This window comes from Lepisma saccharinum, chromosome 16, assembly GCF_977018435.1.
Source record: "Lepisma saccharinum chromosome 16, izLepSacc3.1, whole genome shotgun sequence".
NCBI classification, from domain to species: domain Eukaryota; kingdom Metazoa; phylum Arthropoda; class Insecta; order Zygentoma; family Lepismatidae; genus Lepisma; species Lepisma saccharinum.
The window spans coordinates 63,257,632-63,283,277 of record NC_139244.1 but is presented as its reverse complement, the minus strand read 5'-3'; the positions used below and the strand labels follow the sequence as shown (position 1 = coordinate 63,283,277).

Below are 25,646 nucleotides of genomic sequence, written 5' to 3'. Positions count from 1 at the left end.
CAGTGACCTTGGAGTACGCTCAAGTGACGCTCAAATCACCTTCCGCTCACTGTCCAGTCAAAAATATTGTTGAATGCTTTTTTAAATAGAAGCATTCACAACTAGCGGTCCTGTCAATGTTGGCTCCGATCACGCTCAACCATAGACAAATCAGCTCGCGGTCCGGTGACGATGAAAGTGGAAAGAATTTGACTGGAGCGTGAGCGGGGCGGAGCTTGATCGCTGATGTGAACATGTGTAACGCTCAGCCCACGGTTCAATAGCAGTATTCAGCCCCGTTGCAGAGGATACGTAACACAGCTTTATACTTAGAAGATGAACAACCAGAAGTTGAAGATCTCTTGGAACACAGAGAGAGGTGAGTATAAACAATATTGTATGAAAACCATAGGCGGGGGTGCTAACTGGGAAGAGTTTCTGTCTCCAGGCAGGCGGAGCTTATCCTCGCATAGTTGCCGCTGCATACAACTCCATATGTTTGCCGCGGTCGGAAGAGAACCAAGAGAATCGACTCCCGTGTTGTTTCAACATTGCGTGAGGGGAGGTGTAATAAAACAGGTTTCATTTTAAATGTGTAAACTAGCTATTAAGTTCACAAACGAGATGGTTTAATGTTGGATATTACTTCAATTAAAAGCAGCGAAGTTAAAGATAAAAGAATAATGTCTGGCAACCCTAGATCCGGCAGTGCCCTCAAAGTCTGGCGCGTGCATCCCACTTGCCCGTAATGTTAAAGCATACGCGTAATCAGACACAGGCACGTATCCAAGTGGAGGGGGGATCTCCCGAAAGTTTTCGGTTTACACACGATAAAATGAGGTTTTAGGTTTCTTGTGGTGTGAAATGAAATAATGTGATGATAATTTAAGGAGAGAAAAAAATATCAATGAAAGACGGAGAATGCCCTTTAACCCTGTTATTATTAATAACACGTATCCAAGGTGGGGATCAGGGGTCTCGAGGCAGGCGCGGATCCACGGGGGGGGGGGGGGGGGCGATAGGAGCAATCGCCCCCTCAACTATCCTGATGATGGATTTTTGGGAGATATAATAATGATTGATATTCAGGCCCGTAGCTAAAGGGGAAGCTGCTTTGCCCCCTCTGTGAAAAATACAGAACACATTCCTACCTGCTATTCTCACTAATCTTTACAATTATATACTGTATGACTCTAGCAACATAACAAAGACACGAATTGATTTTGCGATTTATTGAGGTGTGTGTGATTCCGAATAATGTACTAGGATTGGGGGGAAGATTCCTTCCTGATTCAGACTTCCGGAAATGATTTCGTAATTTTCAGTATCTGTTGTGACATTTTGAGAAGTCTTGTATTAAAGGTGCCTAATGTCTTTGTATGTTTTTCTTGGATGTGTTGCTATGAAGTTTGAACTCATTTAATTTTTGTTTCCCAAGTCTACCATTTGGTAATAGTGATTCATGCAGTAGAGAGAGGGAATGGATATTTAATTTTTTAGCTTTGCTTTTCTGCCACTTCTAGCTAATCGCGACAATGAGTGACGACGTGAAATTGATGAAGAGGCACTCACAAACAGTGGCGCAACCACAGGGGTCATTGTCCCCCCAACCTTGAACGGAAGTCCATTTTAAGGGGGAGCAAACATTTAAGTAAAAAAAACAAAACAAGACTAGCAGGATCTAAGAATAGCGGGACAAATGGATACTCAAGACGGAATTAGTTTTTTCTTCCAGACGGACAAGGGAACTTGCAGGGGGGGGGGACACAGAGGGTCAATTGCCCTCATTGATTTAAAATTTTCGTAAACGTTTCTTGGTCGCTTCGCTCGCAATGTCTGCTATTCTTATAGTCCAAGTTCAGAGCGGCCAATATGGTCTAAATGAAATAGAAAATGTGTTAAAGAAAATTCCATGGCGCCCTGTGAAATTATTTGCCCCCTATTAAATCAATATGTTTTCAGTTTGAAAAATTTGGATCTAAAAATTTTCATGCTGACATCGATACCAATATGATTGTTTTCTGTAAAGTATTCTAAATTACCCGAGAGAGAAGTAAAACCAAATATGTAGCTACTTCAGACTGTTGCTGCTAAAAAGTTTTGTCTCAAATGCACGAACAATTCTTTTGAGGAAAAGGAGACAAAATTTGTATTTATTTTACTGTTGATTTGTTATGAGGCGGATGAATTGATTATGTAATGCATTTAATGTATTCTCATAAATAATGTATATATATTAAAGAAACTTTGAATGCATACGCAATTTAGCGTCAACATGTTGCATATGTATTTTCTTATTTTTCGTCGCTCCATGTTGCATAAATAAAATATATGTTATACATGAAAGTAATACATGTCATATCAGCGGCGTATACTCTGGGTCACCTAGGTAATCGGAGATGACCCGGCTATAATTTTTTAAAAAGTTGTTTTTTATTTCTTCGCAATATTCTTCCGAACCAATCTTTGAATCACATATTTCTTTGCTTCCAGCGCGCGAATGTTTTCAACCGTTTGCCGCGGAATGTCCGTGAGGCTTTTTCTCCAGCTGGTGGAATCTGGTGACGTCAGGGTGAGATTCCACCGGCTCCCTTTAAAACCCTTGACGGGAGGGGAAGGAAACACTGCTTCTCAGGCGCGGTTATTCCGTGGCAAGGGTAAGCTCCTTCTGGAAAGAGTCCATCGGTCGCACTCTCCACCCCAGAGCCTTTGCCGTTCCCTTGGCTGGCACCCTCTTCTGCCATTTTCCCCGATGGCCTTTGTATCGTAGGAGCTGTGTTGTTTACGACAGGGAAATTTATCAGGAAACAGGTTTTGGGTTCACAAATTACGTACTGAAAAGGAAAGAAGAGAAAATACATCTGAAAATGCGCGAGAAACAGAGAAATCTGAACAACATTTGCGAACCAATTCTATGAAAATTCTCATTTTACGTTTGCTTCTGTCTTCCTGATCTCTGCTATTTCAACAGATATTGTCAAAGGAAAAAAAAACTATTACACCGACCTCCATTGCGGAGTGTTAGCACAGCTCCCTACGACACCAGAGCTCCAGGGTTCGAATACCGGTCTAGGCATGGGTGGTCTTTGTAAATGTCCCTTCATCAATGTCATATCATCACTCGTAGTGATTAGCCAAAAGTGGCAGAAAAGCGACGTCAAATAACAGTTTAATCAATCGATTAATGAAGTAATTAAACTATTTATATGCTTACTTTTTTCATTTTTGTATTTTAAAATGCGTGATTACTTTCTTTGTAGCCTTCAAAACCAGTGAGAGTACTTCTTTCACAGAAATGAATAATTTTTAAAAGGGAAAGCTAAAAAAAAAAAAAAAAAGGTAAAGTGTTCCCCTGTGCTTAGCACCACGCCATGAAGGCGTATAGGGGGTGTGGGGGTAACGCCCCACACTTTCTTGATCCGGTCATGAGTGGGGGTGATGTGATCAGCATCACGCCCCTGACCGCCTTTACCCCCCAGGGTTTCCCCCAGGTACCCATGTTATTCGACGCTGGGTGGCTATCAGAAATAAATTATATATATATGTACACATATATTAGGTAATTTAAGTTGCTTTTCCCCCCTCTTTAGATTAACAATGATCATAATGATAAAAGATGTTTGAATGTAAAATATATAAACAAAAAACGCAATGATTCCAACTTATAGAACCTCGCGCATCGCAGGGAATATAAAGCTGGGAAAGGGAATTTTTCAACATCCATAGGGAATTTAATTCTGTGTCAAGCAGGAAGGAACCACAATAGAAGATTGGCGCAGGGAATTGAATGCGTGTTGTAGCGATTCGAGAATTTAATATTTGTTTAGCTGTTAGTGGTTTAGTATTTGTGCTAGTGCTGTGTTCACTGAAGTTAAAGGCAATGAATGGATATAATGCAATATTTGCGTGCGAAAATATTTGGAACGGGATCTTTTCCGGAGAAATTTCAAATAGTTAATGTAGGTAGGTCAGTAGCATCTCTTGTACCATAGATCTTGAACTTAAACTTCCGTGTATAAAAACAAAAATCGGGAATGCACGAGTGACTGGGTACTGGGGTAACTTGAATTTTACACTTAAATTAATATTGAGGGTTTTTATTTCACTACCGCATTCCTTTCATATTCTTTGTTACAGGTTTTTTCTTATAGATTTATTATATTCTCTTGTTTTATCATTTGAAATTCTAAACGTAGATTAACTGCAAGTGCAATCACAACAATTATTCGACAGTGGTCGCAACAATAAGGTAAAATTTTTCACACATATATTCATAAATCCTGTATGGATGTTGAGGTAAATTTGCAGGAAGACTTCAGGAGTGGGTGGATGAATCAAGTGTCGGAGATTACCCACTAGTTAAAACCAGCATACGCCACTGTGTCATATGTACAAATAGAATTATGTTCGTCATGCATTTTGTGTCTTTCAAAAATACAGTTTGTGTGCTTGTTTTCCAGTATTAGCTAATGAGAAATTTAATGTATTGGAAAAATATTTTGAAATCATTTGTTCCAACACAAATGCTTTAGCACCGATTTCTAACTCCTTTTTGCGTGATTTTTAATAACGTCTTTGATGCTACTATTATTACTACCACTACCACCACTATGTTAGTACAATTATTATTATTTGCACATTTGTCCTGGTACTCCCCCGTCCAGACAGACAAAAATTCGTGGTTGCGCCCACTGGCGTACGCAGGACTTTTTTTTTCTGGAGGGGCTGGAATTGTATAGGTGGATGCTTTCAGTGGCGCAAACTTATAGGGGCCCGTGGGAACATCGCGCACCTAAGAATTTGTCATGTTATTATTATTATTATTATTATATTTGTTATTGTTATATATTTTCGTATTGAAATCGACAAATAATATTTTTAAAATAGCGAGTATGTGCGTATTAATATCATAATACATGGAAGGGAGAATTTTAGATTTTTTTAACTTATAAGAACCCATTGCTTTTTAAAATTTGGCGTCCCTGACTGCTTTCTAGTGAGCGGCATACAGAATAAGATATATCGTATATTTAGAACTTTCCACTCTCAAAAATGTCAACTGGGGATAATTTTATTGGGCTTGAATTTACCACTCTGGGTTTTCCCGAGTTTATGGTGGTTTTACTTGAAAATGTCGATTTTTCAAAATTTCGGAGGGGACTGTAGCGTACGCCAGTGGTTACGCCTCTGCTCACAAAGAACACTCATGCCCAGGCTCGAAACTGAGACCCTTGGCTTCGCAGCAGGGACGGCGACAGGGGTGGGCACGGGGGGGCAAGCGCCCACCCAAAAATTCCTGTGCCCACCCGATTGCCCACCCAATCAAATTCAATAAGCACATATACTTGGAGATAGCTATATGAATGATTCGATAAGTAAGTGTATTCTGGTGTTCATAACATGTATATTTTACTTTTGAATATTATCTATGTTAGAAATGTTCACATATTATCATCCCATAAAAAGTCAATTTTGTCATTAGAAAGTGAAAGTAATCACTAGAGCTATTGAAACAAAAATTTTGATCAAATGAATACTTCCATGATTAAAAGCAGCTAGTAGGCATAGGAGGCTCAAAATTATGCAGGATATGATCAAGATTAGATCAGAATTTAGGTTGAACTTGAGGACTGCAGCTCCGGGCCTCGGCATACGTATATAAATCCCGGCCTGGGTATGGTTAAAATAATCTCTAAATAAACATATATAAACGTCATCTTAGCGTTACTTCCTCCGGCAACACAATACATTATTTCGACTTTTTAATTATTATTATGTCACGTGCCAGTTTCGATGACACAATGAAGGTTGCAAAGAGGAATGGTTTCTTGGAATCGACGAGAAATGGCAGCACGCTATATAAAGAGGAGCAATGAAATTATAAAAAAACTTAGAGCGGAGAAGAGGGATTATATATATTATAGTAAATGAGAAATATATAAAAGAAGAGTTCAAATACTATAAAAGAAATAAATAGAATGTTGTATATAGTAAATTAAAATAATTAAGAATATGGGCGCATATGAAACGTTTAGGAAAGTTATTAAGTAAGCGAACGAATTCAGAAATCTATCTCTTTTGATTTCTCTGACGAGGAGAACATCGTCAGTGTTTTGGTTGTTTGTCCCCGGTGGCGCTGTTGTCAAATTAGACGCCCCGAAGCACTTTACGGTTGCGCTCCTTTTTAGTCGCACTGGGCCATTGGCAGCGCTTGTTATTAGCGATACTGGTTATTCCCATTTGGTCGTTACATAGGAGGTGGCGCTAGTGTCAGTTTAGTCGACCCTACTCCTTTATAGCTTGGTTGCTGGATAATGCCAAAGAAGCGGGGGAAGCGAGCAGGAAAAAGAGTAAAGGAATATGTATTAAAACGAAGAAGACAAGAGGGTGGGGAAACTATCCAACCTCCAGTTATAAGTAATGATCCATTGGGTTTACGATATGACATTTCAAAACAAGAAAATAACTATCATCCAAAGGTCATAGATTACCGCCATCTAGTAAATGTAGTTATGAGAATTGCCAGGGAAGTAATGATAAAGACCCACGGGGAAAGGAAAGAAAACATATATAAGGCATAAAGAAAAGGGAGCTAGACGATGCAATTGGACTTCTTGTATATAGGAGAAATAATCAAAGAAGAAGAAGCCATTTAAAAAAAGAAGCCTTTTAAAAGAAGAAGAAGATTTTTGATGATAAAAGAAGAAGAAGCCCTTTAAAAGAAGAAGAAGCCTTTTAAAAGAAGAAGAAGATTTTTGATGATAAAAGAAGAAGATGCCTTTTCGATAATCAAAGAAGAAGCTTTTTGATGATAAAAGAAGAAGAAGCCTTTTCGATAATCAAAGAAGAAGAAGCCTTTTTCCTATAGAAGAAATAGATACAAGAAAGGAATACATTTTCGATTATATATATATATATATATATATATATATATATATATATATAACAGGTATATAAAAATTGTAATGAAATTTAAAAAAGGGACACTTCTGGAATTTCGATGCAGAGCTAATTAAAACTACTATATTATACTCTCTAGCGTACTTAACCGGAAGGTTAAGCCTTCCATCTGTTCCTATTTGGGGCAAGATCAATCCAATCTTTCCCATCCTTGCCGATTTCTTTTAGGTCCATCTCAACGTTATCCCTCCATCCTTGTCTTGGCCTTCATACTGGTCTCTTACCATCAGGTTTCCCAACAAAAAATCCTGTAAACTATTCTTTCCTCTGCCATTCGTGTCACATGGCATGCCCATCTAAGTCTTCTTGATTAAATTATTCTAATTGCTACGCCCTTTGGGGGTACGTACTTAAATGTTATTTACCACGGCTACAGATATATCTTAATCTCAGGTGAATAGGTTCTTTATTTGAGAATTCCAAATAAGAAAGCGTTTTATAGCCAAGAGGATATAGTAAAATGCGGATCTATATTCTGATAACAATACAAAATACAGAGAAAATATATACTATATATATATATATAGTATATATTTTCTCTGTATTTTGTATTGTTATCAGAATATAGATCCGCATTTTACTATATCCTCTTGGCTATAAAACGCTTTCTTATTTGGAATTCTCAAATAAAGAACCTATTCACCTGAGATTAAGATATATCTGTAGCCGTGGTAAATAACATTTAAGTACGTACCCCCAAAGGGCGTAGCAATTAGAATAATTTAATCAAGAAGACTTAGATGGGCATGCCATGTGACACGAATGGCAGAGGAAAGAATAGTTTACAGGATTTTTTGTTGGGAAACCTGATGGTAAGAGACCAGTATGAAGGCCAAGACAAGGATGGAGGGATAACGTTGAGATGGACCTAAAAGAAATCGGCAAGGATGGGAAAGATTGGATTGATCTTGCCCCAAATAGGAACAGATGGAAGGCTTAACCTTCCGGTTAAGTACGCTAGAGAGTATAATATAGTAGTTTTAATTAGCTCTGCATCGAAATTCCAGAAGTGTCCCTTTTTTAAATTTCATTACAATTTTTATATACCTGTTACCTTGAAATATCAATATGGTATGCGAAATATGAACTTTATATTCATTCTACTGATAAGAAGGAATCACAATAATCACTACAATACTGAAGTGAATAAATTTTAATAAACCAGTTATGTATGAAAAAAGCTACAGAATTATTCAATTACTAATGAGTGGCCTATCCTATTTAGAAATCCTCGTCCACACATAAATTTTGCCACATTAATCAACTGAAAATATCAACAGAATCTGTACACGCAGTTGAAGTTAAGAAAAAAAAGTTATGTCACGAAGTATCCAGAAGACGATTTTGTTTGTTTGTTTTTAATCCCACTTTTAAGCTCAGATATGCTAATCGGGACTAAGCCTACAGTTTAACGTGTAGTCCGAACCAGTGTGCATCGTGCTTCCACCAGAGGAGGTAGGAGAATCGAACATAGGACCTCTTCATTTTTAATGCAACAGCGTTATGCCATTGGGGAATAAATATACAGAAATAACTCGCACCAAACGTATCATCTTATCACCACAGAAGATGCGTCAATTTTAAGAGGGTGATTGCCTGAGACAAATATTTGAGATATTCGGAAAACAACGTCATTGCTCACGGAATTAGCTGCCTTGATCCACTAATGAAACGCTGTGCAATTGAAACTACCACCTCAACTTTCTAAGAGCTATGGACTAATGAAACTCCATTTTTGGAAGAGTAAGTTGTGGATGATTTGTTTTATTTAAAGTCATTTTTCTGCTAATTTTGATAATGACGACGATAAGGTTCAATGGTGATTAGATGAAAGTAACGAAGGGGCGAAAACAAACACTGCTGACATCAAAATACAAACCCTCATAAATTATTACTTTGACAGTGGTTCCAAGCGCCAGGGACTCGTTGCCCTGAAACAAAGTTTCCAGGACAGAGGTTGACATTCGAGTGTGTTCGAAATGGTCACACCATACAACCCAAGTCATCTATGAAAAATAGATTAATTATTACTGGCACGGTGATCAACTTCGATGAATTCCTTGTGTCCTAAATAATTTTGTTACCTCAAAAAATATGTTCATGTAACCATACGTGTATTGCTTCTCCCGCATTAGTAACATGACACCTCAGAAAACGAATAGCAACTTAGCTAATAATCTCTTCAATTCTGAACAGATTTTTCAATCTTACTTGTTTATTACTTATGAGTGATATTTTGTCAAAATAGCCTTTCGTTAGCCTATGAATACTTCATGGACAATGAACAAAGAATTTGTTTTCCTTGTGTGTTTTAAATCATTCCTAATAAGACGTTCATTTTAATCCAAACATTCAGAGGCGACGATTAGGAGGACCGGGAAGTGGGGGATGCAGTTCTCCGCCACATTTTGCCACTTTTTGCCCCTGCACTATCGCCTCTTTATTCTAAGCCTTTTCTGCCAAGAAAACGTATATTGTCCTTGCCTCTCAAATGTTGGCACCCAATCGCCGCTACTACGAACATTCAGATAGATTTCTCAGTTGTACAAACCTTGTAAGCTAAGAAAAGTGATCCCAAAGGAGTAAGAACTCATACGATGAAAATACTATGCTCAGGAACATGCATTTAAATTACGAGAACTTCACGATTGTCTACCATCGCACTTTCTATCATTGTCGCCGAATACATAAAATCAAGTATGTGTCTTGTATTTGCAACACAAGCTTAAACCTAATTCACATTTATTTCACTGTATTAACATGCATGAAAGAATGTGATTAGAATGTATGGCTGGGGTACGGCTGCGCATGGGTAAACACTTCCTTGAAATCATTGTGTCCATCAGAGACAAAGCGAAAGGAAATGGAACAAGATGTGACAATAGATTAGAAAAGATAAAGAGAAAAACAAGAAAAGGAAAGGGAAAAGAAGTAAAAGGAGAATCGGGAGTGTAAGAGAGAGGGGGATGCATACCTCTTACATACACATATATACGTACTATATATGGTCTTACATTTATACTGCCCACCCTAATTTATCAATAAGGAGCTTCTGCCCACCCGGTCGAAAATTTCTGGCGCCGCCCCTGCTTCGCAGTGTGTTGTGTAACTAACCAACCCACCGTAGAGGTCGGCTGAGATGTAGGACAGCTTAGTAGGTCAACTTATTATCAAACGCGATGACAATGTGATAGTGTTTCACATTTATTATTTTGGTTAAAAAGCGACAACATTTGTTGTTGGATTCTCATTAGATTCCTTTGTGCGTAAAAATCTTATGCAAGACTGACTCGACTGTACATATTAATCGTCTATTAACATTATCGACCTGTAAATGTCAAGTAGATACAGTCCAGATTAGACTTTATCTTTGTATTCTTTGGCAGTCCGGAAAGGTCATTATCGAAATATTGTTATTTGATGTTGCTCGAACTTTTTTTGTTCGTTGGAGTTTTAAGATATCATTCCTTTCCTGTTACTTCTAGCTTTTGGGGCAGAGGAGCAAGTGCACCATGCTATATCTGCCAATGCGACACAATATATTAAAAATTTTCCTCCTCTGGGATTGACTTTGCCCCCCCCCCAACTAAGAATTCCTGGCTACGGGCCTGTTGATATTACTAATAATTTAAGTGCTGCATGTATGTTAAAATTTACATTTCCCTCATTAACAAGGTAAACGTGATTTTTCACAACAGGAGCTTCGTTACTCTCCCTGTTGAAATTAAATTTTGGTTTCCTTCCCTCTGCTACTGACCAGAAGGAGAAAAAAAATTCAGTCAACACCGAAAAGTCGCAGTCTTCGCTGGACATGCACGGTAATATGATACCACACCGGACTTGAGGGTGGGTCCAGCCGGCAGCAGTCAACGTAACTTTGGCTTTGTCAGTTCTCGCGTTCTTTTCGGGTCGAGTGAATTGGTAGTGTAATTTGGTGCGATACGTTTCTATCGTGATAGTGTGGTGTAATGTAAAAAAAACAAAAAACACGCGTTTGCTATTATTGTGCGAGATGTAACTTGCATAAGTGGCGTTGGTGCTGTGACAGAGGTGTTTGTGTTTCTTACTTTCTTTGTGATTTGTGTTACATTGAAGATATGAGTTGTGAGGACAGGATAAAAAATTAGCAACTCGAGGACGATAGAGAATAGAAATAGAGATAGAAAAAAAAAGAAAACTGGCTGCGGAAGGGAGCAATGAAAATGGGGAGGGAGCGAATTCAGTTAGCTCTCTCTGTTCTAGTCTGGACGAGGGTATTTTATGTGACAGTGCAGAATCTACAGATTCGACCAGATTGAGTGCACAACGCAATTTGCGCGGAAAGTGAAACAGCTCAGCGAGTTCAAAACATTGATGTTTTTGATATTGGAAAATTCCTGGGGCGCCAGATAGATGATTTTTCAAAAGACGGTATTTTAAGGCGTCATTGGGTTCCACCGGTTGGATATAAATATCCGTTCTCCTTGCGAAGGAAAGGCGGCAAAGATGGCCATCGATACGCTTCCAAAAAGCACCTGGAATCGTTCGAGTGGCTTGTCATTTCAGATCACCTTCAGGGCTACCTGTGTAAATTTTGTCCCGTTTTCGTACCTGGTCGGGGGGGTTAAACACAATGCGACACTCGGGAAATTAGTTAAGAAACCTTTGAAGAATTTTTCAAATTTAACAGGGAAAAATGGTGATTTGGTGATTATCACAAAAAGGCAGTGGAAAATGGGAAACGGTTTTTGAAGATGCTAAGTCATCATAGTGTCGACGTAATAATTATTCAGCAAAACAAACGCCTAGAACAAATAGCTGAAAACAGGGAAAAGTTGCTTACTACCTATTGTGAAATCTGTCATACTGCTTGGACGTCAAAACGTTCCCTTCAGAGGTCACAGGGATGACGGAAAACTCTCCGAATATGAAACTGAAGGTGTACGAGTACTTTGCAATGAAGGCAATTTCCGTGCATTTTCGCGATTTCGTATTGATCTTCTAGCTTCTGTATCTGCCCCGATATCATCAGGTACAGTATATTTGATTCTTGTTAAAATAATTTTAGCTCTAAAGGTATGTTTTGATATATTATAATTATTAGTAGCATGGAGGAAGTATATTTGATATTTATATTTTAAGTTATGAAGTAGTTCTGTCTCACCGCATTGTAGTCCGAAAGAATATCGCAGTCTGCCAAGGTAACAATATTTCCTCAGGAAGATGGTTAAAGCATCCTGTATGCTTCAGGTGCATGTAATGAGTTACAGTAATGTTTGTCATGAGTTTATTTACAGATTTACGATGCATATTTTTATGTGTGTGTCGCGAAGTTGGAATTAATTACGATAATTATGAAAGAAAAAAACGGGTCTAGAATTGGAATTCTCAAACCCTTGTTTCGAATATAGATGGCCAAACGGATCCGGATCCGAGAGTTTCGTATCTCAATCCCATTATAATATTATCACACCTTAAAAGGTATTATGATCTTCGATTACAAAGAAATTTTTCATTAGTTAGTCCTAAAAGAATTTTTTTCAAGTGTTGTTCCTAAAATACTTTGCTACGCATCGGCTAACACACTCGTGCACAAAAATAATCTTACTTGTTTAACATAAAATGTCAGAGGTGATTTTGTAAATGCCATTGAAACGAATATGTATTCATTCGAATGTATTGGAAATGGAAACACACATAAATGTGAGACATTTCATTCCAGTATGAAACCTTTAACACATATAACAAGATAGAAATGTTATACAAAAATTATACAATTTTTCTACAGTTACAGTTCTACAAATTAAAATAAAACATTATAATATATGCAGTGTTATACAATTACAAAGTGTAAGACTAACAAGGGAGGTTATCTAAGTGTCCCCCTCCGATTTCCAAGAAACTTGGCAGGTGTATAGTGGGTCCCAAAGGAAGAAATGTGTTTTTTTTTGTTTCAGCTAAAAAACGGTTTTACGCGGCAAAACCCACTCAAATGTCAAGATGACAAATTGAAGTGGGGATCTGACCCCTGTGTCCCCCTCCGATTTCCATGAAACCTGGCAGGTGTGTGTATAAACGGGCCCAAAGGAAGAAATACGTGTTTTTTTGTTTCGGCTAAAAAACTGTTCTAGGGGGCAACCCCCCTCAAATGTCAAGATGAGGACAAATTTAAGTGGACCTTTGGCCGCTGTGTCCCCCTCCGATTTCCATGAAACTTGGCAGATTTATAGAGGGGCCCAAAGGAAGAAATATACGTGTTTTTTTGTTTCGGCTAAAAATCTGTTCTAGGGGGCAACCTCCACTCAAATGTCAAGATGAGGACAAATTGAAGTGGGGATCTGACCCCTGTGTTCCCCTCCAATTTCCATGAAACGTGGCAGTTGCATAGAGGGGCCCAAAGGAAGAAATACGTGTTTTTTCTTTCGGTTTAAAAACTGTTTTAGGGGGCAAAATCCGCCTCAAATGTCAAGATGAGGACAAATTGACGTGGGAATCATCTGACCCCTGTGTCCCCCTCCGATTTCCATGAAATTTGGCAGGTGTATAGAGAGGCCCTATGCCCCCTGTTTCTTCCTATGTCATATTTACGTGGTTTCGGGGTCAGATCTCCACTTCAATTTCTCCTCATCTTGACATTTGATGGGGAGGGGGGGGGGGTGGTTGCCCCCTAAAACATTTTTTTTTAAGCTGAAACACAAAAACACGTATTTCTTCCTTTGGGCCCCTCTATACACCTGCCAAGTTTCATGGAAATCGGAAGGGGGAGACTTAGACTTTCCTTGTAAGTATATTTATTAATTACAAATCGCGCACGCGCACACACACACTACATATATATGTGTATGTATGTATATTATACATATATGTATATTAGCAGGTAAAAATATTTTATAAACACATTCTTACTTTCCAAAGAAGCGCATGTGGAATGGCAAAACGGATCCGGATCCGAAAGTACTGGATTCGGATCCGGATCCGAAAGTTCTGGATCCGGATCCGAAAGTACCGGATCCGGAACCAACCGGATCCGGAACCAACCGGATCCGGATTTCGGATCCGCTAGGATTCGGATCTGGCCATCCCTAGTTTCGAACGCTACCAACGAGACCTCAGGCGACAACTCAGCTTCTCTTTGAAGAAGCATTGTTTACATAACCATTGAAAACGTATGTCAGAATAGTTTCCTGGCTTGGTAAGGTACTGTAATCTACCTGGCGAAAATCACCCCTCCCAACTGCCAATCCTGGATCCGCCACTGGCTCGAAGCACCCCTCCCCCAGGAAGTATTTCCGTTTACGCTAAATAAAATTAGTATTTTGGCTTCTTGAATAAGTAGTATTAAATATTTTTTTCTGTAGTGTTTCGTTCACTTTCGTTTGTTCAGTGTTGTTTCTGGTGTTCAAAAATGTATGCACACAGTAGAGGTGTCTAAAATGAGGGAGGTGGAAGCAGGGGCAAGGACAATTTACTTTCTACTTACCTACTGCAATTAGAAAGAATCGTATTGAAAATAGAATTCGGGCAGATGATTTTGGGTCAAATCCACTGGTAGACAAGGCTTAGCATTAAGAGACCATACTGGAAGGGCACAAAGTGTGTGTGTGTGGGAAAAAGCTCCCGATGCCCACCACCCCTAATCGTCGCCACTGTCAATACATTGAACTGATACGGCAAAACGCGATTCTAAACTGGTCACTTTGCCTAAATTAAAGTTCATTGCAGAATTTTTCGTAGCTAGTGATAACATGTACAATTTAATTATTTCCTGTCTCAGGGACAAGACCTGTGCTACAAGTGCACGTTTGTATGTACAGAAAATTATGAAATTGTAGATGTTATCCGTGGTAGATTAAGAACCCCATGTTATAATGTGGAAAACAGGTATTACAAATTTTTACAGTATTCATCAAAGTGTAGATAATATGTAACCATTATTAAAACTTGTTGAGTTTCTCTACAAAACTGCAAAGTTACTTCGTGATACGTTCAATAATACATGTACAGTAACATCATGAAACCACTTCAATCATTTGTAGACACCCTGTATATTAAAATAAATACTAGAACTACAATGCAATTTTCTTCTTTTACAGATGAAGTTCTAATTGAAGCAGTGAGAAAAAGGCCGGAACTGTATGATGTTAGTGTAACTGTATATAATGACAATGTTGCTAAGAAGAGAGCTTGGAAAGAAGTTGGTGAACAGTTAAATACAACAAGTAAGTACTAGTAACCCAGTGGTAACAGACAATTTTATAATTTCAATCTCAAACGCTTTGTCGACGTAATATGTTTGATTTGCTTTATTTTACTTCGCTTTTCAGCCACTTTTTGCTAATTGCGAAGATGGGGATGAGTGATGAAATTGATGAATGGATGAATGGATGAATGGAAATAGAGGGTTATTATTGGTACATTGTTATCCATTGGCGTAGCACCATATAGCGGGGCATGGGCGAGATTAGGATGCAAGCCCCGATCCGATCTTAAAAGTTTACATCTCAAAGTGCATAGATACAAAATCTTCAGGCATACATCAGCAAAGGAATTATGAAATTTAAATACCGCATTTCTTCGAATTCCAGGCACACCTTTTTCTCGGGTCTTTGATCTTGAAAATTTAGGTGAACCTTGGATTCGATGGCGTATTGACAGAGTATGTACGCACAAACAGGGGTGGAAAAATACAGGACGCCTGAAAATTTTCATCTGCTGCCTGAATTTTCAAATTCAGTGCTAAAAATGTTTTTTTAAAAATATTTCTAGTTCGCCTGTGGAAATTTTCATTAACTTTTTTTAAAAACAATAATGAGCACAGTATGTGTTTTTTAATGTTTGTGTGGTTTCTATATCAAGTGTAACATTACATCATAATAATAAACATGCCATTATATTTTTTCACTGTTCCTAGGCGAATATGGCGATAGGATAGATTCTGCCTTATATTAGAATTATTGCATAGTTTTTCATGTTGTTACCAGTTGAGCCTTCTTGAGGAAGAATTAATTACTCTTAATCCAATCCAATTAATAAATTAAATGTTTTAAGATCATATTTCAAAATGTGTAGCTTTATCTTAGTTGGATTCATGGCTTTCTTAGACCATCTCCTGAGCACTGGCGTACACAGAGGGGACTGAAGGGGCTACAGACTTCTCCGAAATCTTGAGAAAATCAACATTTTCAAATAAAAGCAGTGAAGAACTCGGGGAAAGAACAGAGAGGCAAATGCAAAGCCTGCGTGCGTCAGTGCTCCTGAGGAGAAGGGGCTGGCGCCTGAATTCTAACCTTGTGGGTAAATATACCATCGTATTAGTGTAATATAGAATAAAGTATTTGCAGATTTCAGTAATCAAGTTTTCTCCCCGATGTTTTACCGAAGTACGAGTATTGGGGGCAAAAATTACCCTTAAAGAAATTTTGTTTCCTTTAAATTTGTTGTTGTTAGAACAATCAACATTTCACAACAAAGAGTCAGTCTATTGTTAGTAGTAAGCTCTGTGATTTGTTCTTATGCTGGTGTTACTGTAAATAGGTGGTCAGTGAGCCAGCTGTTACAAAGTGCACATCAAACGGACGTTAAAATGGAGAGACAGAAACATCACTCATATGATGCAGCACTTAAACATAAAGTTATTTTGTGTGCTGAGGAATTTGGAAACTGTGACTCCGGTCGACCATTTACCGTGAGTGAAGTGTCCGTTCGTCGTTGGAGACGTCAACGATAGCAAGCTGTCGTTATCAGCATCTCTCTTATACATGGAAAGAAGTGGTACAGTCTCCTTCCACTCCTGGATGATCTGGAGTTAATTACTTTGTCAATTCTCTCTCCTTGGCCTTCCTTGCACCAATATATTGCGGTTCTGTGTTTGATTATTTGGTCTTCATTTCTGATTATGTTATTTTTGTTACATATGTTGTATATTTTAGTCTTCTCAGATTGGTCCGTCGAGAGAAACTATCGCATTGTAGATTTTGAACATGTATGGGTTTATAAGCGGCATAGGGAGTCTGAATGCGTTCGAACCTATTGCTACCATTTCATTTATTACAGGCTCAGCTTTTGAAGTTACGTAATCCATGTCTTCGTTGCATTTCTCGCAATTTCACACCTAGATATTTAGCTTCCTTTACTCTTTTCAGATCTTTCTCTGAGTTTTATCTGTGGGTGTTTATTAGCATTCAGCTTACCCTTTAGGATTATAAAGTGGGTCTTCTGGGTGGTGACATGTCCTTCCCGGACGTATGAACAGTCTGCTGAAGTACATCATCCCGCCTGATAGATATGAATCTTGGAAATAGAAGTTACGAGATTAATGGAAGTTCATGTGATAATTTTTGTGCTGCTGTTACTATGATTTTTAGTGCATTTCGTTATGATGTAAAATGTTGTTCTTAATTGCATAATCAAGATAAATATATTCTGAAACTAGATGTTAACACGTAAGTCCTGAGTTTGTTAATTTACTGCAAATCTTAATGTTTTCCCGTGCCCTGGGAGGTATCACGTGTATACCGATATACAGTCTCATGTTGCTTATTCTCAATTTGTATTGAGATAAATATATTCTTATGACTATTAATAATATCATATGGTTGAATCTGGCACGACCGTGTCAGTGGCAATTGTCAATTCCGCCGCATCACACAAGTCCTCGAGATAATTTATTGCAATACTGGTCTATCTTTCCAACTCTGTTCTTCAATTACCTTGCATAACAATTATTACGTGAAATAGACTGCAAAGTCTATTGTGCTTTTGATTTCTGAAATATTTCCTAATTTTTTGAGCGATGGCTTCAAGTTTAGATTCCACAATTCGGGACCTAGAATGGATCCTTGCGTTGTTGATTTTGAGGCCGTAATGTTAGACATCTGATGCTTTCCTCCATATGATATGGTTCGTTGGCAATCTATGGCTCTGAAGGTCCTGAAAAGATATGGCCAACTAGGGTTGGTACAGGTAGATGTTAGTTTAAAGCCCCACAACGCCGTCAACGTCTCTACCATCTGTGAGGGCCTCTTTTTTTCAGTTGGAAGAGGGACGCAAAGCCATTTGTACCTTACAGCCTTTCGCCGGAGAAACAACTGCAATCGACTTGATATATCGCTTGCAAATACACTCGATATAAATGTCGATTGTATCTGTGTATAATAAGATTTCGCTTTCATGTCCACAGAGATCTCTTATAATACACCATTCCTCCTTTTGAGTCTGCAAATACTGACATGTTTAAATCTAAGATAATAAAAATTGCACAAAGTACTTGAAATACCTATCACTCAATCTATCTTTCAAGCTTAGGGAATTACTTCGCAGACTCAAAAGGAAGAGCCGTTAGTGGTCTTACATTATATACCTACTATCTGCATACCTACATACACACTGGCTATCAAGACGTACTTCATTACACACCTACATTTGCCTGAAGTGACATGGAAAATATTAGGGATTACTGTTATTACTGTAATTGTACTGTGGCAAGCTGGCCAAGTTCACCCCAATATAACAACAGTGGATGCTGAGCAAACATAAGAACTTCCCAACCAGCAATATTCCAGAGCTGACGAACTCGTACTAGCTCGGAAAACCTCATGTACTATCAAACCTAGTATAGGGCCACCAACGCAGAGGCAGGCCCATTGTCCTAGGTGGAACTTCCACGAGGTCTACTACCAAACGGTAGAGAAAAACCCTATCGGGAGAGATCCTACAGTTTTTCTTGTTATTCGAATAACAAGAATCCATGAGATATAGGGTGGAAACGCAACATGTAAAGTGTTTTTTTTTAAAAAAAAAAAACTGCCTTTGTTAGCAACAATAGTGTGTTTAATATGGAGAGAAGGCATAATCGTATTCGTGTTACAGCAAGAATCCAAGTTACTTCAGGAAAATCCTGTGTGTTATATTTTGTTAGCACAAAATATAACACACAGGATATGTAGATAAACTAGCAGATAAATTGAATAACTAGCATTCATTCTCCAATCTAATCTATCAAGATGTATACAGCAGTGGTGATGGGGTTCTGTGAGTTCACTACGTCCCATCTAACTGAAATCTAGTTGGCAGGCGTTGGCCACAGGGTTTATCTGTTTTACAGACAAACACCTTTGAACATATCTAGCATTAATAAATATCCCTGGTTCGAATGGCGGTCTGGGAATGCGTGTTCTTTGTGACTGTCCGATCATCTTCATCTTCGCGAGTAGCCAAAAGTGGCAGAAGAGAGAACTAAAATAAGCCAAATAAAGTAGCATTAATAACATAAACACAGCGGTTTGGTGACCGAGTGTGCTAAGTGGCCGACTTTCGATCTTGCTACAGGAGTTCCCGTGTCCTACTCTCGATATGGACATGGGTGTCCTTGTAGGTAAGTCATTTCTTTAATTAAATCACATCATCATTAAATTCGCATCTTCGCTATTAGCCAGAAATGGCAGAAAAGCCACTGAAAATAAAAAAAAATAAAAAAACTTACGTACTATCCTGCAGCTGTCATCATCTCTCCACGTTTTAATGGAAATGCGATGTTGAAACTTTAGTACAATATAATTCTTATGCTTCTCTGGTCGTCATTTTTTGGTTGTATTTTCATAGCTACTGTAATGAGCTTCAACAATGAACAATAACTGTTGCATGTTAAACATTGTTGTTCTGTCTTGTATTAGGTCACGTTCACTTACAAAATAATCTATAATGTAAAAGAAGTAGTTTCGATCTTAAAGAACGTAAATATCGAAACTGAACGTGAAGTTAGTAAATCTCTGGACTTAGCTTTTTTTTTTATTATTTTTTTTAAATTTTTTTTTTTAATATAGCCATTTTGACATCCTTGCTCTTTACCTGTATCAGTTCATTTTGAATTTCAGAACGTGGTTAATTATTGTGAATCTCATTTTATTGTGTACGTCTGAAATGGTAATTGGTCATATTTCGAAAGAAATTTCAACAAATACGTGAAGTTTCCTTAATTTTCTGTTGTTTCTGTTGCGTATATATTGTTTCTCGATGTTCTCGAACCTCTAAATTATGAGAAGTCAAAAATTATGACTAACTTTTTTTCAAATAACTCCCCAATTGTCGTTGCAACGCTGCGAGTTACTACCGAGGATCGAACACAGAACTCCTGTTGCAAAAGGAGAGAGCGCCAAATATTGGGCAACGCAAGAGCCCAGCGTAAATTAATAAGCTATTAAAATTTAAAACTTATCCCTGTTCGAAAAAATGAACTGCGAAGTAAAATCAATATCTCATACGTATAATTTTCTATCATGAGGCCAGGCCCGGGTTTGGTTGAGGGGGAGGGAGGTCGCTTGAAAGACCATATCGCCGGACCTCGATATGTAAAGAGGCTTCCACCGGGAAAATATTGCTATGATGCTTCAGAAAATAGTGGAAATATTTTCATTAATGCGGCAAGTTTATAAAAATGTATCTGGCCATCTGACATAACTGAAATCATGAGGGGCAGGGTTAAGGAATTACGCGTAAAAAAGGTTTTCTACATGACACGTAAATTACGCTTAAAACGCGTAAAATACGTAAAAAACGTGAAGTACTTAAGAAAAACTAGAATCAAACAAAAATTAAAAGAAAACATGTTTCTTGCAATGGATATGTTATGTATGGCAATTGTCAGTAGTAGAAAACAAAAAAAGGGCTTTAAAAAAGTAAAGTGCTGAAGTGCTCCCCTGTGCTTTGAACCACGCCATGAAGGCATATAGGGAGAGTGTAGTTAGGGCTCCACACATTCTTGATCACGGCCGAAGACGGGGGTCATTTCATCTCTCTGTTTTATTGCATTGATAGGTATGGAATAGAGGCGTATATAGTGTCCGAACCCTCCAAAAATCAATGAATTAGAAGAATTCAAACTTTGTGGCACAGATCTTCTTTGACTCTCCTGTGGTTCAGAGACTATTTTACATGTAAATATGGTTTCGTACAGCAGATTCAAAATAACTACACATAATTTATTAATTTCTAACCGTAGCGGAAATTAAGGGAGCGTGTGGGGCAGTTGCCCCACACACTTTCGCCCCCTCACTATGGCATCTTAACGCTAAGCCTTGTCTACAAAGACAAAGTAAACTGCCCTTGCCCCTTCACCCACTTTTCCCAACCAATCGCAGCTACTGATTTCCAATGCATTGGTAAGTTATTCTGCAAACTCATAGAGGTAACACAACACAACTAACGAATAGTGCGGCTGTGCGGGAATGTTAATAACAAAAAAAGATGCTACAGAACGAAGTTGGATATATTCAGTTTCATAGGAAATAATTCACCTTCCTCCCCTCGGTAGTTGCTTGGAATATGCTCCGGCTTGAAAATACTTATTTTTTTTTTTTAAAGAGCATCATATATATTTTTTTAAATAACTGTGGAAAGATTCCTCTACACTAAAATTCTAAGTGAGAGTATTAGGGGGTGCAACTGCCCCCTCTTGACCCCCGTGCGCATGCCTATGGATCAATCATAATTAGCATATGCAAGTGTATAATACGCATGAAAAAGGAATTTAAAGCTGTTACTAAAACTACGAAATCCAATCCAAATAAATGGTTGTTAATCGTTATGTCGTGCAAGACGTATACATCAACAGGTTTCTCAATTTTAAAAATATGTGAAAGAACAATTCTATGATAAAATATTGTTATTGAGGATGAGGGTGTGAGATATCTGTGTAAATAATCTTTTTATGATTAATTTGGGATATTTAAAATTATTGTTGTAATTTTTTCTCTCTTCATGAGAAGCCTACAATTTGGAGCATATTCAAAACATTAAATACACGTAGCCTAACCTTTCTATAGTTGAAATATGCTGTGAAATGCTTAGACTTTAGAGAGATATCGTAGATACGTAAATGTTCATACTTTTGCTATCCTACAGTTTAGCATATAGTATATAAGATAATGCAATGAAAAAATAAATGATTTAGGTTCGCAAAATGAGAAAGAAATATGAATTGGAAGGTACGCCATTTAGGTTAATTTCAATTTAATGTCAAGTATACAATATGTGTTTATGTAACAGTTACTAGACCTATAACATATCATTTTTTTCATGTTAGCAGATAAATGTATCATCCTCACAGCTATTTAGTATTTGTATTCATCTTCATACCTTGTTTTGTGAATCATTGCAATATGATTCACACAATCATATCTCATATATCAATAAATCTTTTCAGTTTGGAACAAAAACAATTACGAATTGTACGAGTTATACAAAACAAATGCAATTACATTTGTAAAGTGATCGTGCCTCTTATTCTTGACTACTGGTGTAGTATGCATTTTGTTTAACACAAAACATTTTTCTTTCACAAAGAAGGAAACGTTTGTACATGATATACAATATAAACAAGACTTACCTTTTAGTTCTTTCTTGCTTTTCACGTTCACGACGTATTCTTTGGGCCCATGCTTTTCTAGAGCGAAATGGGTGTCTTTTACTTCCATACTTGTGTCTCACTTTCCTCATTTTCTACACAAGATCAATCACACATGACAATCAACGTATTGTAATAACATACGGAATGTAAATTTGGCAACAGCCTTTGATATAAATATCTTGAAGATGAAACGCCACTTCAAAAATTATTAATATAAAGACTAGTTTATGGACGCACAAACTGAGTAACTGAGTAACAAAAATATAAGGATCACAGGTTCTAGTGAATAAAACAATCTTTTATGTCGGAAAATTTCTTCCTTACCAAATCTATATTAGATGTACGGTTATCCATTGAAATTTGGGCTTACGCTTTAACATGGCTTTAGAACCCCCTTAACGAATTGTATCCCCAACGCCCTAGTATTGACCATAAGTATGTTTCAGACCTTGTGAAAAAAAATCCGTGAAACGTAAACCGTCAATGACAGACGACGTCCAGGACGATCTCACATCGATGAGGCAACAGTGTTGGAAGTTATAGGACGCGAGACTGTAAATCCTGAAACGTCTCTCAGACAAATAGAAGAAATAAGTAACATTCCACGGAGTTCCATCAGTAAGGTGTTACAATTACACAAATTTCATCCTTACAAAATGCAGATAAACAAGAACTAGGAGATGATGATTTCGATAGACGAATTGAGTTTTGCGAAATTGTGTGCGACAGGATTGCTAACAACGAGAACTTCTTACACATCTGTTTCAGTGACGAAAGTTTTTTTTTCCTAAATGGCTGTGTTAATAAACACAATGTTCGAGTATGGGCAGATGTTAATCCCTATGTTGTGAGGGAAGGCCATACGCAAAGACCCGAGAAGGTTAATGTGCGGGCAGGTATTTTAGGAAACCACATAATTGGACCCTGATTTGTCTCCGAACTATTTCTTCCTTTGGGGACACCTTAAATCTGTTGTGTACAAAACAGAACCTAGTAGTATTGCTGATCTGCAACAAAGAATAATAGCAGCCTGTAGAGACATTTCAGCAGACACGTTCAGCAAAGTGCGACGTGCATTTCATACTCATCTGTTCTACTGTCAAGAAGTGAATGGGGATCATTTCGAACATCTTCTGTAAATAGTAGATAAGTTCAATTTGACTTTTAGTGGTGTACGTGTTGTAACATCTTGTAATCCCCCCCCCCTTTTGGCCTTCAGTTGACATTGTACATGTAACTACGTGCCTCATTAACCATTTGCCTTGAGTTGTGATTGTGCATGTCGGTCCGTGTCCTCCTGGTAGCAATCTCAGGGGGCGCGATGATATACGGTTTTGTATACGGACGCTTGCCATCTCTTGGGGGGGGGGGGGTACGTATTTGTAGACACTGCTAGGATATCTCCGAATCATGCTACAGTGTAGGAACATTTTCCCAGCTCCCACTGTTGTTTAGGATTACTACTGTAGGAGTTGAAGTCCTGTCCAATGCTGGTCATGTTCCACATTTGATTTCACGCCATTGTCAATTGGAGCTACGTAGAGACCCCGGATTTGCTGTATTATTGTTGTTATGATAAGACTTTTCAAACGACATGTTCTTCGACCCCGCTTGCTATTTGAAAACATTGAGTCGACCCCAACCTACCCCCTTGTGGGGGCCCGGGTAGGGAATGGTTGGCCTCAAAACGTTTCCTCCTGAATATCATGGAATACGTGTTTCGCCATTTCTTCCTATTTACAGCCGTTCTCACAATACCCAGGGTGGGGTGAGACTTTATGGACACCCTGTATATATATTTGTTAAATTGCTGCACAAACTAAAATGACAAATTTCAGGAGAGCTTCTCGCGGTGAGAAACGCTGGTATAGACAATGACACATACTAAGTTATAGATATACTGGTACACCAGGTACTTAAGTACAAAGCAGTTCTGTATGAATCTTTACAATCCAATTTTCTTTTGTCAGGTGCTTCCTGCAAGGAGCGATGGGAGTCACTCAGATCCCAGTACAGGAAGAAATTGAAGGCGGCCAAAACTAAAAGTGGAGAGTCAACAACAAAGTACCCAAAATGGAAATATGAAGATCACATGTCCTTCCTGCAAGTATATATGAAAGACAGACGAAGAACGGAATCTCTAGAAATGGAAGATGATGGCTCAGCTACGGGAGAAGGCTCAGCTATGGGAGAACAGGATGATGTGGATTTAGGGCAAGTAAAATATGAAGTTGATGAACAGGAAGAGAATACCACTGCTGTGTCCCCTACACCACCACAAATACTCAGGCCGCCCATCAGCCATAAGCAGCAAACACTGTCCCAAACCTCTTGCACATCTGAATCTCCAGGAACAACTTTAATTAGGTACATGTTGGAAGACAAGAGACAAGATAATAACTCTCCCCACCCTATTGATCAGTTTTTTTCTTTAATGGCAACAACAGTAAAGCAATTCAGTCCTGCTGATCAACATTATGTGAAAACTAAAGTTTTTCTCCTAGTGAGTGAGGTGGAAGCAAAATACTTGCATCAGCAACAAAATACTAACCAAAACGCTTTTCTCGTTTCTTTACCTTCATCATCAAATTCAGCAGGAGCAGCATCATCCACTTCCGCTCATGTGCCATTTCATGAAACACTGCGCTCCCCCTCCACCTCTTCCAGTGCTCATGGTGTTACTATTTCCCCCGAAGCTTCTTATCAAGTGGCACACTACACCGCTTCACTGCGCCACTTCTTAGAGCAAAATGATGACGGTTAAAATTCTACAAGTACATATGCAAGTGCGAACATCCTGTTTTATATTTTTCATTATTTTATACCTTATGTGTACATTTATAATTTTGAAAAGCAAAAGTAGTTCCTTAGATACTTTGAAGTCAAGTTATTTGTCAACTATAGGCTATAGTTATTTTTGTTTTACAACTATGTATGTTAAGGGACAGTAATAAACATACATTATACAACTGAATCTTTCTTACCTTAGACCAGTGTGGATACAAATCATGATTTTTATTTAAGAAATAATAATTGATAATTTTTATAACTTAAATTAAATTTATTAATTTATTTTAAAAAACTCTTAAAATTGCTTGTATTTTTGACGCCATACATCAGATATATTAATAGACAGGGTTTTTCTAGTAAACGTCCCTGTAAAATATATGAACAGTTTGATTAAAGCACATAAAAATTATATGTAAATATACATTTTTCTGTTTCTCATACTGTATATATGAGCCTATTATAGAAATGTTTGTTTATTGTGTTGATGAAACTATAATAATTTCAGTAACTTTCCTTCCAGTGAAAATATAGCATT

General features: G+C 37.9%; 1 protein-coding gene across 1 annotated transcript; it reads left to right on the top strand.

Annotated features, from left to right (window-relative positions):
- Positions 1-3: 3 nt before the first annotated feature.
- Positions 4-25,269, top strand: LOC146000505 (uncharacterized). Its single transcript, XM_083138236.1, has 3 exons — positions 4-358; positions 15,012-15,137; positions 24,292-25,269. Exons 1-3 carry the CDS (start codon positions 316-318, stop codon positions 25,083-25,085), a joined length of 963 nt encoding a protein of 320 aa, XP_082994362.1. The 5' UTR covers positions 4-315; the 3' UTR covers positions 25,086-25,269.
- The last annotated feature ends 377 nt before the right edge of the window (positions 25,270-25,646 follow it).